Here is a 20,000-nt window from a genome sequence, read left to right as displayed (position 1 = left end):
CTATTCTATTCTATTCTATTCTATTCTATTCTATTCTATTCTATTCTATTCTTCTGTTCTGTTTTTTTTGTCCTCTGTTCCATTCTATTCTGTATTTCTATTTCTATTTCTATTCTTTTCTCTATATTCTTACTTTATTTTATTCTAATTCTAGTCTATTCTTTTCTATTCTGTTCTACTTTTTATTCTATTTCCGGTGGCAAATAGTTCCCCTGGTTAATTGTTCTAATAATAATGGAGAGAAGCAACCTGGAACTAAGGAGGAATTTTCCCGACAGTGGGAATAATGAATCAGTGGGACTAGATGACCTCCAAGGTCCCTTCCAACTATTTTATTATTATTATTATTATTATTATTATTATTATTATTATTATTATTATTATTATTATTATTATTATTATTAATTTCCTTTCTTCCTTCCCTCTTCTTTCGTCAAGGGTACAAAGTCTTGTCTCTCCTGGACGTGCCGGATGCCGACCAGGAAAAAGCCGACATTTACATCCACGTAACCTACATCAAAAAGTGGGACATTTGCGCCGGCAACGCCCTGCTGAAAGCCCTGGGGGGACACATGACCACCTTAGCCGGGCAGGAGATCACTTACACCGGCTCGGAGAGTAACGAAGACGGTCTGATCGCCAGTATTCAGATGAACCACCAAACTCTGGTTGAGAAACTGCCGGGTCTGGCCAAAAGCTCGCAAAACTGACCTCCCGTTTTCCGAGAAAGAAAGAAAGAAAGAAAGAAAGAAAGAAAGAAAGAGAAAGAAAGAAAGAAAGAAAGAAAGAAAGAAAGAAAGAAAGAAAGAAAGAAAGAAAGAAAGAAAGAAAAGGTACAATGGATCCCGGGGAAAGACGAGAGAAAGGAAAGAAAAAAAAAAAGATCAGTGTGCTTTTTGAGGACCGGAACCATGCCCGGGCGGCATTTTGAGAATGTTAAAAAGGGCTCCGCTTTTACAGTTGGAATTTTTGAGACTGTTATCGTGTCCAAACACTATTGAGAAGTCTCAATAGTGTGTGTGTGTGTGTGTGTGTGTGTGTGTATGTGTATGTGTGTGTATATATATATATATATGTATATATATATATATATATATATATATATATATATATATATATATATATATATATATGTACGTATGTATGTATGTGTATATACACACACACACAAACATACACACACACACACACACATATATATATATATATTGATGGGTGCTTGATAAAAACTGAAACATCTTAATTTCTAACGTCTGGAAGAGGAAAAAAGTGGCTTTTTTTGGGGGGGGGAACCGACCGATCAATCTTCTTTATTCTTCTTTTTTTGCGGGGATACGAAAGCCGGAAAGCCGAGTCGCCCGTCCCAGCGATTGGAAGTGACCAGACGCAAACGCACACAAAACGGAACTCTTGGGGATCGATATTATTATTTGACGTTTACTTGAAAATTCGAACCCGCGTCGTGTGGATGAGCGTTACTTTCTCTCTCTCTCTCTCTCTCTCTGGGTTTTAATTATTTTTTTAATAAGAGGACAGGGTGGTGTTTTTTTGTTGTTTTTTTGCCTTCCGTGTGTCGTTGCGAAGGACGCTGTGCCCGCCCCCGCCCTCACATCGTTGCGACTACTGAATATTGTTGCCATGATAAACCGTTGTGTTCTTCCCCCCAAAAGGCCTTTTATTTGAGCAGGGGGCTGGACTAGAAGACCTCCGAGGTCCCTTCCAGCTATCCTGTTCTGTTCCATTATTTTCCTTTAAATTTTATTTATTTTATTCCATTCCATTATTACTCCATTCTATATTTCTACGCTATCGCTATTCTATTCTATAATTCTATTCTATATTTCTGTTGTATTGTATTCTATACTTCAATTCTATTCTATATTTCTATTCTGTTCTATTCTTCTATTGTGTATTCTATTATATTCTGTTCTATTCCCTATTTTATATTTCTATTAACAGTTCTATATTTTTATTCTGTTCTATTCTTCTACTGTCTATTCAATTTTATATTTCTGTTCTATTTTTATATTGTCTATTCTATTCTATTGTCTTCTATATTGCTATTCTATATTTCTATTCTATTCTATTCTATACTATTCTATTATTCTATTCTATACTATTCTATTATTCTATTCTATATCCTATATCCTATCCTATCCTATCCTATTATTCTATTCTATTCTATTCTATTCTATTCTATTCTATTCTATTCTATACTATTCTATACTATACTATACTATACTATACTATACTATACTATACTATACTATACTATACTATACTATACTATACTATACTATACTATTATTCTATTCTGTATCCTATCCTATCCTATCCTATCCTATCCTATCCTATTCTATTCTATTCTATTCTATTATTCTATTCTATATCCTATTCTATTATTCTATTCTATTCCTATTTCTTATTCTATTCTATCCTATCCTATTCTAATTCTCCTAGTCTATTCTATTCTATACTATTATTTTATACTATTCTATTATTCTATTCTGTATCCTATTCTATTCTATTCTATTCTTCTATTCTATCCTATTCTATTATTCTATTCTATATCCTATTCTATTATTCTATTCTATTCTATTCCTATTTCTTATTCTATTCTATCCTATCCTATTCTAATTCTCCTATTCTATTCTATTCTATTCTATTCTTCTATTCTATCCTATTCTATTATTCTATTCTATATCCTATTCTATTATTCTATTCTATTCTATTCCTATTTCTTATTCTATTCTATCCTATCCTATTCTAATTCTCCTATTCTATTCTATCCTATTCTAATTCTTCTATTCTATTCTATTCTATTCTATTCTATTCTATTCTATTCCTATTTCTTATTCTATTCTATCCTATCCTATCCTATTCTAATTCTCTATTCTATTCTATTCTATTCTATTCTATTCTATTCTATTCTATTCTATTCTATTCTATTCTATTCTATTCCATATTTCTATTCTATTGTATACTATTCTATTATTCTATTCTATTCTATATCCTATCCTATCCTATTCTAATTCTCTATTCTATTCTATTCTATTCTATTCTATTCTAATTATTCTATTCTATTCTATTCTATTCTATTCTATTCTATTCTATTATTATTATTCTATTCTCCCTGAACTAATACACAAAATGGCTTTGGTCGTTGGTTCAGTTTTTTCAAGCACAAGCTCCTCGGCTTAATGACCGCAATTGGAGTTGTCCTCGACTTAACGACCCCAATGCGACCCCAAAGTTCCTCTTGCTAAGCCAGACATTTGTTAAGTGAGCTCTTCCCCCCGTTTTACGACTTTTCTTTAAAAAAAAAAATCCCTGCATTTGTTAAATCAGTTGCCCAGTTATGAAGTGGATCAGGCTTCCTGCCAGTCTGGAATGTCGTAAAAGTCCTCCCCTCTTAAAGCATGACAGCTGGGGGATTCTGGGAGTGGAAGTCCTCCCCTCTTAAAGCAAGCCGGATGGGGGATTCTGGGAGTTGGTCCTCCCCTCTTAAAGCATGCCGGCTGGGGGATTCTGGGAGTGGAAGTCCATCCCTCTTAAAGCAAGCCGGCTGGGGGATTCTGGGAGTGGAAGTCCTGCCCTCTTAAAGCATGCCGGCTGGGGGATTCTGGGAGTGGAAGTCCTCCCCTCTTAAAGCAGGCCGGCTGGGGGATTCTGGGAGTGGAAGACCTCCCCTCTAAAATCAGGCCGGCTGGGGAATTCTGGGAGTTGAAATCCTAAAAGGCCAATAAAACCAACCCAGAAACACAATTTCTTCGATCCCAAATTTCATACTTTCCGTTGAAGCTTTGGGCAGCGGAAAGAAGCTAAACTCTTATTTAAGAAAAAAAATAGCGAAAAAGGCCATTTTAAACCCATTTGAATATTAAATCCATCACATCAAATGCTAATTCCGGCGGACGGTTGCTTTTGATTTCATCTTTGGGTAAAAATGAGATGGGTTTTTTTATAATATACCGAGCGCTGGGCGGAATCTGAGCTACCCCCGGACTTGCAGCTGTTCATTTAGCGACCGTTAACACAACGGGACTGATTAAAAAAGTGACTTGGGAATCTTTTTTTTTTCACACTTAAGAACCGTCGCAGCGTCCCTGGGTCACCTGATCAAAATCCAGATGTTTGGCAAATGACTCGTATTGATGACGGCTGCAGTGTCCTGAGATCACCTGATCCAAATCCAGACACTTGGAAATCGACTCGTCTTTATGATGGTCCCAGCGTCCCTGGGTCACGTGATCAAAATTCGGACCCTCGGGAACTGACTCGTCTTTATGACGGTCACAGTGTCCCGAGGTCATTTGATCCAAATCCAGACGCTTGGAAATTGACTCGTCTTTCTGACGGTCCCAGTGTCCCTGGGTCACGTGATAAAAATTTGGACACTCGGGAGCCGACTCGTCTTTATGACGGTCACAGCGTCTCTGGGTCACGGGATCAAAATCCAGACACTCAGGAACCGACTCGTCTTTATGACGGTCACAGCGTCCCTGGGTCACGTGATCAAAATTCGGACCCTCGGGAACCGACTCGTCTTTATGACGGTCCCGGCGTCCCGAGGTCACCTGATCCAAATCCAGACGCTTGGAAATCGACTTGTCTTTATGACGGTCCCAGCGTCCCTGGGTCGCGTGATGAATATTCGCCCGCTCGGCAACCGACTCGTAGTTAACGACGGTTCCAGCGTCCCACGGTCAGGTTTACTCCTTTTGGGACCTTCTGACAAGCAACAACAATGTGCAGGACGTATTCCCTTTACGGCCGTGCGAGGGACTTTAACAACTGCAGCCATTCACTTAACGACAAGAGGCAGGGAAGGTCGTACCGTGGGGCGAGGCGCACTTCACGGCCTTCCTAACTAAACCTCCGGGATTCGCTTTCGACGACGGAGGCCAAGGAGGTCGTACCATCGGGCAAAATCATTCCCCCTTAACCGCCCTCTCACTTTGCAACGGGAAATTGGGGCGCCGTCATTAAGTCCGAACCCCCCGTGGCAACTCCCCCCCACCCGCTTTTCGGCAAAAGCGGGACTCGCGTTAACGACCGGGCGGTTCGCTTAATGAATCGTGCGGCTCCCTCGACAGCCCCCTCGGCGCAGCGACGGGAACCCCCGCTTCCCCGAGTGGGGCGTCGTAAATCAAGGAACCGGCTGCTGTCGGGAATTCCCACCGCCGCGTTAAATCGACGGGCGATCTTTCCCATCTGGAAGCGGCGTGACCGCGGCGATTAATCGGGGGCTGCTTCGCAACTATTATTTTCTATTTGGGGGGGGGGAACGACAAAGTTATCCGGTGGGAGACCGTCGGAAGATACGGCAAGCGGTCCGCCACGTCGACGGTACAAGTGGAGATTTTTAAGGTTTTTATTGATTGATTGATTGATTATTTATTAGGAGCGATGCCCCTCGCTCTTGATTCTAGGTTGGTTTGTTAGGGAAGGTTTTGGGGCCCCGGAGAAACGGAGGCTTGGATATCGTGGTGGGAAGAGAACGGAGGAGAAGGAAGGAAGGACTGACTCTTCAGCTGGGTGGTTTCCTTGAAGGCGTCTCGTGACCCAACTAGGGAATGTTATCAGGGCTAAAAGGAAGGAGGAGGAGGAGGAAGGACTGGGGGGGGGGTCCTTGGTGCGCTTTGAACAGGGTGATTTCCTTGCAGACGTCTCATGACCCAACTAGGGAACGTCATCAAGGAAGGAAGGAAAGAAAGAAAGAAAGAAAGAAAGAAAGAAAGAAAGAAAGAAAGAAAGAATTGTGGGGTCCCTGGTGCTCTCTGAGCTGGGTGGTTTCCTTGCAGACATCTCATGACCCAACTAGGGAACGTCATCAGGGAAGGAAGGAAGGAAGGAAAGAAAGAAAGAATTGTGGGGTCCCTGGTGCTCTCTGAGCTGGGTGGTTTCCTTGCAGACATCTCATGACCCAACTAGGGAACGTCATCAGGGAAGGAAGGAAGGAAAGAAAGAATTGTGGGGTCCCTGGTGCTCTCTGAGCTGGGTGGTTTCCTTGCAGACGTCTCATGACCCAACTAGGGAACGTAATCAAGGAAGGAAGGAAAGAAAGAGAGAGAAAGAAAGAAAGAAAGAGAAAAAGATTGGACTATGGGGTCCCTGGTCCTCTGTGCTGGGAGGTTTTCTTGCAGACGTGTCGTGACCCAACTATGGAATGTCATCAGGGCTGGAAGGAAGGAAGGGAGAAAGAAAGAAAAAGAAAGAACAAAAAGAGGACTGTGGGGTCCTGGGTGCTCTCTGAGCTGGCTGGTTTCCTTGCAGACGTTTCGTGACCCACCTAGGGAACATCATCAGAGCTAAACGGGAGGAGGAGGAGGAGGAGGAAGGATTCTGAACTTTGTGGTTTCCTTGCAGACGTTTTATGACCCAACTAGGAAACGTCATCAGCGCTAGAAGGAAGGAAGGAAGGAGGAGGAAGGAGTGGGGGGGGGTCCTTGGTGCTCTCTGAGCTGGCTGGTTTCCTTATAGTCTATAAGTTTGAAATAGCTATATCAGTCTCCCTTTCATTCTTTGTTAGCAATCCAAAAAATTTACGCAAATAATGATTGTCGCAGTTGCGACTACCGCCTCTGGACGGCCTGAGTTTGGATTGATACAGGGAAAAAAAAAGATTTGGCCCGTATTTGGGCCGGCAAGGTGTTCAAAATACTCAAGACATATCTCGCCTGCCTCTTCGCTCCCAGATGCAGCTGACAAAGTGAGAAAGAGCCTGTGGCCTAGAGGTTAAAACAACCGCCCAGGTCGGAATCTCAGAAGGGTGTGGCTGACTGATGAGAACAAAAAAGTTTGAAATAGCTATAGCCGTCTCCCTTTAATTCTTGGTTAGTAATCCAAAAAATTTACACGAAAGGAGAATAGAATAGAATAGAATAGAATAGAATAGAATAGAATAGAATAGAATAGAATAGAATATAGAACAGAACAGAACAGAAGGAATGTGGAATAGAATAGAAATTGAACTGAATATATTAAGAATAGAATACCAATAGAATAGAATTATAGAATGGAACAGAACAGAGAATAGAATAGAAAAGAGAATAGAATAGAAAACATCATTCGAATAGAATAGAATAAAATAGAGGAATGAAGAATAGAATAGAATAGAATAGGAATATATTAAGAATAGAATACCAATAGAATAGAATTATAGAATGGAACAGAACAGAGAATAGAATAGAAAACATCATTAGAATAGAATAGAATAGAATAGAATGGAGGAATGAAGAATAGAATAGAATAGAATAGAATAGGAATATATTAAGAATAGAATATCAATAGAATAGAATTATAGAATGGAATAGAATAGAGAATAGAATTTGTTGTTGTTGTTAGTTGCGAAGTCGTGTCCAACCCATCGCAGCCCTATGGACAACGTTCCTCCAGGCCTCCCTGTCCTCTACCATCTTCTGGAGTCCATTTAAGCCCACGCCTACTGCTTCAGTGACTCCATCCAGCCACCTCCTTCTCTGTCGTCCCCTTCTTCTCTTGCCCTCCATCTTTCCCAGCATTAGGCTCTTCTCCAGTGAGTCCTTCCTTCTCATTAGGTGGCCAAAGGATTTGAGTTTGAGCTTCAGGATCTGGCCTTCTAAAGAGCAGTCAGGGTTGATCTCCTCTAGGACTGACCGGTTTGATCGCCTTTGCAGTCCAAGGGACTCGCAGGAGTCTTCTCCAGCACCATAGTTCAAAGGATCTCAATTCTTTGGCGCTCAGCCTTTTTGATGGTCCAGCATTCACTGCCATACATTGCAACTGGGAAGACCGTAGCCTTGACTATACACACTAGAGAATAGAATAGCATAGAATAAAAAACATAATTAGAATAAGATGGACAGAAAATAGAATAGAATAGAATAGAGGAATGAATAGAATAGAATAGAAAAGAACAGAATAGAATAGAAAGAAAGAATAGAGATATAGGAATATAGCCAGCCGTCCCAACAGGCTGAAAGATAGCTTTTATCCGTGGGCTGTTAGGGTTTTAAATGGGACATAATCTTATGCAGAATTGACCTGGGAGGCCGGTGTGTGGTGTAGTTGGTTCACATGGTGTGGTAGGATGGAGGGTTTGTTGTCACTGTGTGTTGGGGGGAGAGAGCACAGGGGAGGGGGGAGGCTCAGCTAATCTCAATGTACACATGTTGTACTTTGACAAGAAAAGGTTTATTATTATTATTATTTAATAGAGAATAGAGGAATGAAGAATAGAATAGAAATAGAATATATTAAGAATAGCATATCAATAGAATAGAAATAGAGAATGGAACAGAATAGAGAATAGAATAGAATAGAAAACAGTTAGAAATGAAGAGACAAGAGAATAGAATAGAAATAGGGGAGGAACGAAGAATGGAACAGAAATAGAACATTATCAAGAACAGAATATTAAGAATAGAATATGAATAGTAGTATAAAATGGAACAGAATAGAGAATAGAATAGAAAACACAATTAGAATAGAATAGACTACAAAATAAGAGCGGAATAGAATAAAACAGAAGAGAAATACAAGGGGGCTGGACTAGAAGACCTCCAAGGTCCCTCTGCTCTATGGAAATCTCTCTTGGCGGATATGCCTGATAAACAAGTTCCGTTTTGACAGAGAGGCTTCCGCCCTTTCTTTCGCATCTTACCCGTACCCCTCTACCCTTTTCCTATCTCTTCAGCTCGAAGGGCGGGGTCGAGTTCGCTCCACTCCCATTGGCTCACCGGAACGGGCCTTCCCTCCCTCTCTCTCTCCTAGCTCCTCCTCCTACTTTTTTCTCACAGGAGGAGCCACTCTGTTTTCCTATCTCTATAGGCTCGGGGGTGGGAGGCGGGGCGAGGCCGCGCCTCTCCCATTGGCTCTCCGGAACAGGCCTTACCTCTTCCCTAGCTCCTCCCTCTCCTGGAGGAGCCCCTCCCGATTTCACTGTAGTCACTGTATCCTATTGGCTGCCAGGAAAGGGCCCTCCCCTGTACTCTAGCTCCTCCCTCTAGTCTCCCGCCTTGGAGCAGCCCCCTTCCAATATTGCCTATAGTCTCTATATCGTATTGGCTCCCAGGAAAGGGCCCTCCCTCTGCTCTAGCCCCTCCCTCTAGTGTCCCGCCCTGGAGGAGCCCCCTCCCAATTTGCCTACAGTCTCTATATCCTATTGGCTCTAAGGAAAAGGCCCTCCCTCTACTGTAGCTCCTCCCTCTAGACTCCCCCACCCCGGAAGTGCCCCTTTCAATTTCCCTAGTCTCTATATCCTATTGGCTCTCAAGAAAGGCCCCTCCCTTTCCCTTAGCTCCTCCCTCTTATCTCCCTCCCTGTAAGGGCTTCTCTTCTTTTTGTCTGTCTCTGTAGCCTCTAGTAGCCTATTGGCTCCTCTGCTCTTCTCTAGCTCCTCCCTCTATTCTCGTGCATTGGAGGAGCCGCTCGCCATTGGCCTGTTTATCTCTATAGCCCAGGGATAGGGAACCTTGTCCCTTCTAGGAGGCGTGGACTTCAGCTTCCTGAGCTAGGAATTCTGGGTATCGAAGTCCCTGAGTCATAAAAGAGCCAAGGTTCCCCTCCTCCATTATAGCCTCTTAGAGCCGCTTGGTCCCAACACACCATCCCTCTAGGTCAGGGTTAGGCAACCTTGGCTCTTTTTACGACTCGTGGACTTCAACTCCCAGAATTCCTGAGCCGGCCACGCTGAGGGAAAAGGGAGAGGTTTCCAAGCTGAGCCATGCCGGCTCAGGAATTCTGGGAGTTGAAGTCCACGAGTCATGAGGGGGCCATAGTTCCCTCACGCTGGCGCAGGAATTCTGGGAGTTGAAGGCCACGAGTCACAAAAGAGCCAAGGTTGCCTACCCCTGGCCTAGGCCGCGTTATGACTTTTAGACTTCAACTCCCAGAATTCCTGAGCCAGCCACGCTGAGGGAAAAGGGAGTGGTTTCCAAGCTGAGCCATGCTGGCTCAGGAATTCTGGGAGTTGAAGTCCACGAGTCATAAAAGAGCCAAGGTTTTCTACCCCTGGTCTAGGCCTAGGCCGCTTTATGACTTGTAGACTTCAACTCCCAGAATTCCTGAGCCGGCCACGCTGAGGGAAAAGGGAGAGGTTTCCAAGCTGAGCCATGCCGGCTCAGGAATTCTGGGAGTTGAAGTCCACGAGTCATGAGGGGGCCATAGTTCCCTCACGCTGGCGCAGGAATTCTGGGAGTTGAAGGCCACGAGTCACAAAAGAGCCAAGGTTGCCTACCCCTGGCCTAGGCCGCTTTATGACTTGTAGACTTCAACTCCCAGAATTCCTGAGCCAGCCACGCTGAGGGAAAAGGGAGTGGTTTCCAAGCTGAGCCATGCTGGCTCAGGAATTCTGGGAGTTGAAGTCCACGAGTCACAAAAGAGCCAAGGTGGCCTTACCTCTTGCTCTAGTCCAGGGGTAGGCAACAACCTCGGCTCTTTTACGACTCATGGGCTTCATAGCATAGCTTGACTCAGGAATTCTGGGAGTTGAAGTCCACGAGTCATAAAAGAGCCAAGTTGGAAGACCTCAGAGGGTCTGGATCCAAGCTTGCAGTTTCATCAAATGGCCGACTGAGGAATTCTGGGAGTTGAAGTCCACCCGTCATAAAAAAGCCAAGTTGGAAGACCCCAGAGGGTCTGGATCCAAGCTTGCAGTTTCCTCAAAATGGCCGACTGAGGAATTCTGGGAGTTGAAGTCCACCCGTCATAAAAGGGCCAAGTTGGAAGACCCCAGAGGGTCTGGATCCAAGCTTGCAGTTTCCTCAAAATGGCCGACTGAGGAATTCTGGGAGTTGAAGTCCACCAGTCACAAAAGAGCCAAGGTGGCCTTACCTCTTGCCCTAGTCCAGGGGTGGGCAACAACCTCGGCTCTTTTACGACTCGTAGGGCTTCATAGCAGAGCTCGACTCAGGAATTCTGGGAGTTGAAGTCCAACGAGTCCTAAAAGAGCCGAGGTTGTGGCCTACACCTCTTGCTTCTAGTTCCAATCCCCAAGAGGCGCTTCCCTCGTTGATTGGTTGGGCGCCTCCAAGCTTCTTCCGTTGATTGGTTGGCCTTCTCCGGCCGAGCGCGCGGAGGAGAAGGAGGAGGAGGAGGGGGGGAAAAAAAGAGGCGCCGCCTTTTCCCATTGGCGGGCTCCGCTTTTGGCGGGAAGGACGGGCCCCGCGGTTGGTGGGCGGGGCCCGGCGTGAGGCGATTAGTAGAGGGTCTCGCGCGCGCGCCGGGAAGACAGTTTTGTTTTGGTTTTTTTTTCGCGCGACGGTGGCCGCCGAGGGACAATTACCTCATGGAGCCCGCCGCCCGCCGCCCTCGGCCGCACCGCCGCCGCCTGGTCCTGGGCGACGCCGAGGCTCCCCTCGGACGCCGGAGAAGCCTGGACTGCGCCGGGTGAGCCGCCGCTTGATTCTGGGCCTGGTTGGGAGCCTTGAGGCCTCTTTCGCCTTTCCCCTCATCTTCAGGCCGCTGCCGCCTGGCCTGGCCTATATATAAACCCCGCCAGGCCCGAAGCCTGAATTCTCCTACTCGAGCTCTCTCGCCTCCCCCTAACACCCCGCCCCTCCCCCTCGCCGCCTTCACCTCCCAACGCCCCGTCGCGGAACGGCGAAGGAACCCAGAGGGCATCTAGTCGTGCCACACAACCACATCCTTCCTCACGCTGGGCCCTTTGGCCGAGAGGCCCCCCCCCCAAAAAAAAAGCGGAGGATGAAAGGGGAGGCGAGTTTTCCCTTCCCCCTCAAGAAAAAAACAACCCCTCTCGTAGCCGAACCCACCTCGCAGGGTTGTCGTTAGGTAGAAGGTGGAAGACGACGGGCCGGCGCCGTCGTCTTCCGTTTCTGGAGATTGGCCTGTGTGTTTGTGTGAGAGAGAGAGAGTTTGTGCATCCTTGGGTGGTTTTGCCTGCTTATGTCCTTGTCTATGTGTGTGTGTGTGTGTGTGTGTTTGTGTGTGATGTGTGGGGTGGGTGTATACTTGTGGGTGTGTAGATGAGGGTGTATCTGTACGTGGATGGGGTTGAGCATCTGTGTGGATGTGGATGAGTGTGTTTACATGGGTGGTTGTGGTGTGTTTGGCTGTGTGTGGCTGTATGTGTGTGTGTGTACAGAATGTGTGTGTGTGTGTATATATATATATGGGTGTATATATGAGTGTATATCCATATATATATATATATGAATGTATGTTTCTGGATGCATATGTGTGTGGGTGTATATGAATGTGGATGTATGTATATATATTTTTATTATTATTTTTTATTTTAATTCCATTTATATCCCGCCCTTCTCCGAAGACTCAGGGCGGCTTACAAACTTAGCAGTATATGTGTGTGAATGTGTATATCTGTGGGTGTCGATATGAGTGGGTGGATGTGTGGGTGTATATATGAGTGTATACCCATAAGTGGATGTGTGGGTGTATATATGGATGTATGGATATATGTGTATATCTGTGGGTATCTATATGAGTGTGTACATGAATGCGGTTGAGCATCTGTGGATGTGGATGGGTGTATATATATATATATATGTATATATATGTGTGTATATACCGTATATGTGTATGTATATATATGTGTGTGTGTATGTACAGAATGTGTATATGTGTGTGTGTATGTTTCTGGATGCATATATCTGTGGGTGTATATGAATGTGGATGTATGTGTATATATGTGTGGATGCATATATCTGTGGGTGTCGATATGAGTGGGTGGATGTGTGGGTGTATATATGAGTGTATACCCATGAGTGGATGTGTGGGTGTATATATGGATGTATGGATATATGTGTATATCTGTGGGTATCTACTGTATATGAGTGTGTACATGAATGCGGTTGAGCATCTGTGGATGTGGATGGGTGTATATATATATATATGTATATATATGTGTGTATATACCGTATATGTGTATGTATATATATGTGTGTGTGTATGTACAGAATGTGTATATGTGTGTGTGTATGTTTCTGGATGCATATATCTGTGGGTGTATATGAATGTGGATGTATGTGTATATATGTGTGGATGCATATATCTGTGGGTGTCGATATGAGTGGGTGGATGTGTGGGTGTATATATGAGTGTATACCCATGAGTGGATGTGTGGGTGTATATATGGATGTATGGATATATGTGTATATCTGTGGGTATCTATATGAGTGTGTACATGAATGCGGTTGAGCATCTGTGTGGATGTGGATGGGTGTATATATATATATGTATATATATGTGTGTATATACCGTATATGTGTATGTATATATATGTGTGTGTGTATGTACAGAATGTGTATATGTGTGTGTGTATGTTTCTGGATGCATATATCTGTGGGTGTATATGAATGTGGATGTATGTGTATATGTGTGTGGATGCATATATCTGTGGGTGTAGATATGAGTGGGTGGATGTGTGGGTGTATATATGAGTGTATACCCATGAGTGGATGTGTGGGTGTATATATGGATGTATGGATATATGTGTATATCTGTGGGTATCTATATGAGTGTGTACATGAATGCGGTTGAGCATCTGTGTGGATGAGTGTGTTTACATGGGTGGTTGTGTGTTTGGCTGTGTGTGGCTGTGTATGTACAGAATGTGTATATGTGGGAGTGTGTGTGTGTGTGTGGTGGCTGGGTGTATATTTGTGGGTGTGTAGATGAGGGTGTATCTGTACGTGGATGGGGTTGAGCATCTGTGGATGTGGATGAGTGTGTTTACATGGGTGGTTGTGGTGTGTTTGGCTGTGTGTGGCTGTGTGTGTGTGTGTATGTACAGAATGTGTATATGTGTGTGTGTATGTTTCTGGATGCATATATGTGTGGGTGTATATGAATGTGGATGTATGTGTATATGTGTGTGGATGCATATATCTGTGGGTGTAGATATGAGTGGGTGGATGTGTGGGTGTATATATGAGTGTATATCCCTGAGTGGATGTGTGGGTGTTCATATGGATGTATGGATATATGTGTATATCTGTGGGTATCTATATGAGTGTGTACATGAATGCGGTTGAGCATCTGTGTGGATGAGTGTGTTTACATGGGTGGTTGTGTGTTTGGCTGTGTGTGGCTGTGTATGTACAGAATGTGTATATGTGGGAATGTGTGTGTGTGTGTGGTGGGTGGGTGTATATTTGTGGGTGTGTAGATGAGGGTGTATCTACGTGGATGGGGTTGAGCATCTGTGTGGATGTGGATGAGTGTGTTTACATGGGTGGTTGTGGTGTGTTTGGCTGTGTGTGGCTGTGTGTGTGTGTATGTACAGAATGTGTATATGTGTGTGTGTATGTTTCTGGATGCATATATGTGTGGGTGTATATGAATGTGGATGTATGTGTATATGTGTGTGGATGCATATATCTGTGGGTGTAGATATGAGTGGGTGGATTTGTGGGTGTATATATGAGTGTATATCCCTGAGTGGATGTGTGGGTGTAGATATGGATGTATGGGTATATGTGTATATCAGTGGGTATCTATATGAGTGTGTACATGAATGCGGTTGAGCATCTGTGTGGATGTGGATGGGTGTGTATATATATATATATATGTATATATATGTGTGTATATACCGTATATGTGTATGTATATATATGTGTGTGTGTATGTACAGAATGTGTATATGTGTGTGTGTATGTTTCTGGATGCATATATCTGTGGGTGTATATGAATGTGGATGTATGTGTATATGTGTGTGGATGCATATATCTGTGGGTGTAGATATGAGTGGGTGGATGTGTGGGTGTATATATGAGTGTATATCCCTGAGTGGATGTGTGGGTGTAGATATGGATGTATGGGTATATGTGTATATCAGTGGGTATCTATATGAGTGTGTACATGAATGCGGTTGAGCATCTGTGTGGATGTGGATGGGTGTATATATATATATGTATATATATGTGTGTATATACCGTATATGTGTATGTATATATATGTGTGTGTGTATGTACAGAATGTGTATATGTGTGTGTGTATGTTTCTGGATGCATATATCTGTGGGTGTATATGAATGTGGATGTATGTGTATATGTGTGTGGATGCATATATCTGTGGGTGTAGATATGAGTGGGTGGATGTGTGGGTGTATATATGAGTGTATATCCCTGAGTGGATGTGTGGGTGTAGATATGGATGTATGGGTATATGTGTATATCAGTGGGTATCTATATGAGTGTGTACATGAATGCGGTTGAGCATCTGTGTGGATGTGGATGGGTGTATATATATATATGTATATATATGTGTGTATATACCGTATATGTGTATGTATATATATGTGTGTGTGTATGTACAGAATGTGTATATGTGTGTGTGTATGTTTCTGGATGCATATATCTGTGGGTGTATATGAATGTGGATGTATGTGTATATGTGTGTGGATGCATATATCTGTGGGTGTAGATATGAGTGGGTGGATGTGTGGGTGTATATATGAGTGTATATCCATGAGTGGATGTGTGGGTGTAGATATGGATGTATGGGTGTATGTGTATATCAGTGGGTATCTATATGAGTGTGTACATGAATTCGGTTCAGCATCTGTGTGGATGTGGATGGGTGTATATATATATATGTATATATATGTGTGTATATATGTGTGTATGTATATATGTGTGTGTGTGTGTGTATGTGTGCTTGTATATATGAGTGAATAGGATTGGATGTGGGTGTATGAGTGGTTGTGGTATGGTTGGCTGTGTGGCTGTATATGTGAGTATATGTATAGAATGTGTATATGTGGGTGGGTGGATATGTGTGGGTGGATATATATGAATGTGTATCTGTATTGTATTTGTATATGTGTGGGTGTATATATGAGTGTATATCCATGAGTGGATGTGTGGGTGTATATGAGTGGTTGTTGATGTGTGGGTGTATATATGTATGTATGGGTATATGTGTATATTTGTGGGTATATGAGTGTGTACATGAATGCCATTGAGCATCTGTGTGGATGTGGATGGGTGTGTGTGTGTGTATATATATATATGTATATGTATATATATGTGTGTGTGTATATATGAGTGAATCTCTAGGATTGGATGTGGGTGTATGTGGGTATGTGTGGTTGTGTTATGTTTGGCTGTGTGGCTGTATATTTGAGTGTACGTATAGAATGTGTATATGTGGGTGGGTGGATATGTGTGGGTGGATATATATGAATGTGTATCTGTATAGTGTATTTGTATATGTGTGGGTGTATATAGGTATATGTGTATGGGTATATATAAGTATATGTGGATGGGTGTGTGGGTGTGTGTATGTATGGGTATATGTGTAGCTTTATAAGAGTGTATGTATTGAATGTGGATGTGGGGGTGCATGTGGGTGTATGTATAGTGTATATGTGTGTGGATACACTGATGTGGGTGCATATATGGGTATATGTGTGGGTATGTATATGTGTATATTTGCATGAGTGCATGTGTGGGTGTATATGAGTGTGCATAAGTGATCTATGTGGGTGTATATGTATGTGTATGTGTGTCTTTATATATGAGCATAGAGGATGGGTGGATATGTGTGGGTGGATATATATGAATGTGTATCTGTATAGTGTTTGTATATGTGTGGACACATATACTGTATGTGTGGGTGTATATATGGTTATCTATATGTGTATGGGTGTACATAAGTCTATATCCACATGTATGGATGTGTATGTGGGTGTATGTATATGTGTGGCTTTATACGAGCGTATATGTATAGAACGTGAATGTATGTGGGTGTAAATGTGTGTGTATATATGAATGTGTTTGTTTATGTATATTGTATGTGTGGATACACTTATCTGGGTGTATATAGGTATATGTGGGTATGTATATGAGTATATAGGGACGCGGTGGCTCAGTGGGTTAGGACACTGAGCTTGTCGATCAGAAGGTCGGCAGTTTGGTGGGTCGAATCCCGAGTGCCGCGTAACAGAGCGAGCGCCTGTTACTCGTCCCAGCTTCTGCCAACCTAGCAGTTCGAAAGCACGTAAAAAATGCAAGTAGGAAAATAGGGACCGCTCCGGTGGGAAGGTAACAGCGTTCCGTGCGCCTTTGGCGTCTAGTCATGCCGGCCACATGACCACGGAGACGTCCTCGGACAAGCGCTGGCTCTTCGGCTTTGAAACGGAGATGAGCACCGGCCCCTAGAGTCGGAAACGACTAGCACGCATGTGCGGGGGAACCTTTACCTTTATATGAATGTGGATGTATGTGTATATGTGTGTGGATGCATATATCTGTGGGTGTAGATATGAGTGGGTGGATGTGTGGGTGTATATATGAGTGTATATCCATGAGTGGATGTGTGGGTGTATATGAGTGGTTGTGGATGTGTGGGTATATATATGTATTTATGGGTATATGGGTATATTTGTGGGTATATGAGTGCGTGCATGAATGTGGTTGAGCATCTGTGTGGATGTGGATGGGTGTGTGTGTGTGTGTCTGTACATATATATATATATATATACGTATGTGTGTGTGTGATGAGTGAATCTCTAGGATTGGATGTGGGTGTATGTGTGGTGTTATGTTTGGCTGTGTGGCTGTATATGTGAGTACGTATAGAATGTGTATATGTGGGTGGGTGGATATGTGTGGGTGAATATATATGAATGTGTATCTTTATAGTGTATTTATATGTGTGGGTGTATATAGGTATCTATATGCGTATGGGTGTATATAAGTATATGTGGATGGGTCTGGGTGTGTGTATATATGATGTATGTATGATGTCCCGTTGCCTGGAGGCGGTCCGGGTCTGGATGGGGAGGAACAGGCTTCAGCTCAACCCTGACAAGACGGAGTGGCTGTACATGCCGGCATCTCCGGAAACTCAGATCATTCCATCTCTCACTATGGGAGGTGAGTTATTACGTCCCGTAGATAGAGCTCGCAACTTGGGAGTTCTCCTAGATTCACAGCTCTCTTTAGAAGATCATATAGTAACTGTGACTAGGGGGGGGGGGGGGGGGCTTCGCCCAGTTACGCCTGGTGCGCCAGTTACGGCCCTATCTAGACCGTGATGCCTTACGTACAGTCACTCATGCGCTCGTGACCTCTCGGTTAGACTACTGCAACGCTCTCTACATGGGGCTGCCCATGAGAACCACTCGGAGGCTCCAACTGGTGCAGAATGCAGCCGCGTGAGTTGTGTTGGGTGGGGGGTGTCTCCCGATACTCCCATATTACACCTCTGCTCCGTGAGCTGCATTGGCTTCCGGTTGCCTTCCGGGTGAGATTCAAGGTGCTGGTTACGACCTACAAAGCCCTACATGGCATGGGTCCCGGAGTACCTTAGGGAGCACCTGCGACCGGCATCAACTTCCCTCCGCCCAGTGCGCTCCCACAGAGAGGGCCTCCTCCGGGTGCCGCCGTTCGGAGAATGCCGTCTGGTGACCCCCAGGGGGAGGGCGTTCTCTGTGGGCACGCCTGACCTGTGGAACCGTTTACCGGTTGAGCTCCGGATGGCTCCCGACCTTCGCTCCTTCCGGCGGGATCTAAAAACCTATTTCTTTGAACAAGCCGGCCTGGCCTGATGGGTTTTCTTTTAATTATTGTTTTAATGTCATTTTATCTTCTGCATTTGGGCACTAGGGTTTAATTTGTTTTCAATTTCTGTATTTTGGGCATTTTGATATTTATGTCCCTGTTCACCACCCTGAGTCCTTCGGGAGAAGGGCGGTATACAAATCAAATCAAATCAAATCAAATAAATAAATAAATAAATAAATAAGTATGTATGTGTGTATGTGTAGCTTTATACGAGTGTATGTATAGAATGTGGATGTGTGGGGGTGTATATGTGGGTGTATATATGAATGTGGGTGTATGGGTTTCCTGCCTTAGCAGGGGGTTGGACTGGATGACCTCCAAGGTCCCTTCCAACTTTATTACCATTACTATCAACAACAACAACAATAATAATAATGGAGATAAGCAACCTAGAACTAAGGAACAACTTCCTGACAGTTAGAACAATTAACCAGTGGAACTACTTGCCACCAGAAGCTGTGAATGCTCCAACACTGGAAGTTTTTAAGAAGAGACTGGACAGCCATTTGTCTGAAATGGTCTAGGGTTTCCTGCCGGAGCAGGGGGTTAGACTACATGACCTCCAAGGTCCCTTCCAACTTATTATTATTATTATTATTATTATTATTATTATTATTATTATTATTATCATTATCATTATCATTATCATTATCATTATTTTTTATTATTATTATTATTATTATTATTATTATTATTATTTATTTATTATTATTTATTATTATTATGCCGCAACTTTTCATGGAACACAGGACTGACAATGGAACAAACTTTGTTGCATTATATTCTTGATTCATTGACCTTTCCATTGATGTGTGTGTGTGTGCGTGTGCGGTGTATGTATTTATATGTATATGTGTGTATATGTATATATGTATGTGTATATGTGTGTACACACACAAACACACACAATTTTATGGTGCTGCTCCAAAAAAAGTGGGGTTATTAGCCACTGAATCTCAAAAATACACTTTTTCCCCGCCCCCGAAAGGTTTCCACGATTTTGGCCGCAGATATAGATATAGATATAGATGATGTGTGTGTGCGCGTGCACGTGCACGCACACACATACCGCTTTCACGGTGCAAATAATGCAATATAGTCAAGATGGTGCAAGAAATAACAGCCCTCCCCCCCAACCTTTGAAATCTTTGCAGCTCCGCTGAATGCCCTGTCCAGACGACGGAAGCCAAGAGCGCCAACATGAAAAGGACCTCGTCTTCCGATTCGACCGATTCGGGTACGTTCCTGGGTTTTCCGGATTCGAAAAGAACGGCCGTTGCATGCTGGTGCTTCGTGATGCCCCGAGTCTGCTCTGAAATTGTCATTTGCTTTAGCCCTCCCCTCCCAACCTCTCCACTGTCACCCATCCCTTCTGGGTGCTGTCGAGAAACTTTATTTTATCCCTTCCTACACACAAGTTTAGCCTTTTATATCTGCCTGTCTGCCTGTCTGTCTTTCTGCCTGCCTGCC

General features: G+C 43.6%; 2 protein-coding genes across 2 annotated transcripts in view; both read left to right on the top strand.

Moving 5' to 3' along the window:
- The window catches only part of BPNT2 (3'(2'), 5'-bisphosphate nucleotidase 2), a 59,710-nt gene extending 58,164 nt beyond the window's left edge, over window positions 1–1,546 (top strand). Inside the window, exon 5 of the mRNA XM_081344225.1 lies at window positions 439–1,546. Within this exon, the coding sequence (XP_081200351.1) occupies window positions 439–710 (272 nt within the window). The 3' untranslated portion in view covers window positions 711–1,546. The remainder of the gene's footprint in view (window positions 1–438) is intronic.
- Window positions 1,547–11,224: 9,678 nt separating this feature from the next.
- Window positions 11,225–20,000, top strand: part of LOC308677811 (M-phase inducer phosphatase 1-like) — a gene marked incomplete at its 3' end in the record, with an annotated part of 38,267 nt that continues 29,491 nt past the window's right edge. The window contains exons 1-2 of the mRNA XM_081344509.1: window positions 11,225–11,370; window positions 19,685–19,767. Coding sequence (XP_081200635.1) covers window positions 11,270–11,370; window positions 19,685–19,767 — 184 coding nt within the window. The 5' untranslated portion in view covers window positions 11,225–11,269. The remainder of the gene's footprint in view (window positions 11,371–19,684; window positions 19,768–20,000) is intronic.

This window comes from Vipera berus, assembly GCF_964194415.1.
Source record: "Vipera berus genome assembly, chromosome: Z".
In the NCBI taxonomy this organism is placed as follows: domain Eukaryota; kingdom Metazoa; phylum Chordata; class Lepidosauria; order Squamata; family Viperidae; genus Vipera; species Vipera berus.
Note: the sequence above shows the minus strand (reverse complement) of the source record. Positions and strands in the feature narration are given on the sequence as shown.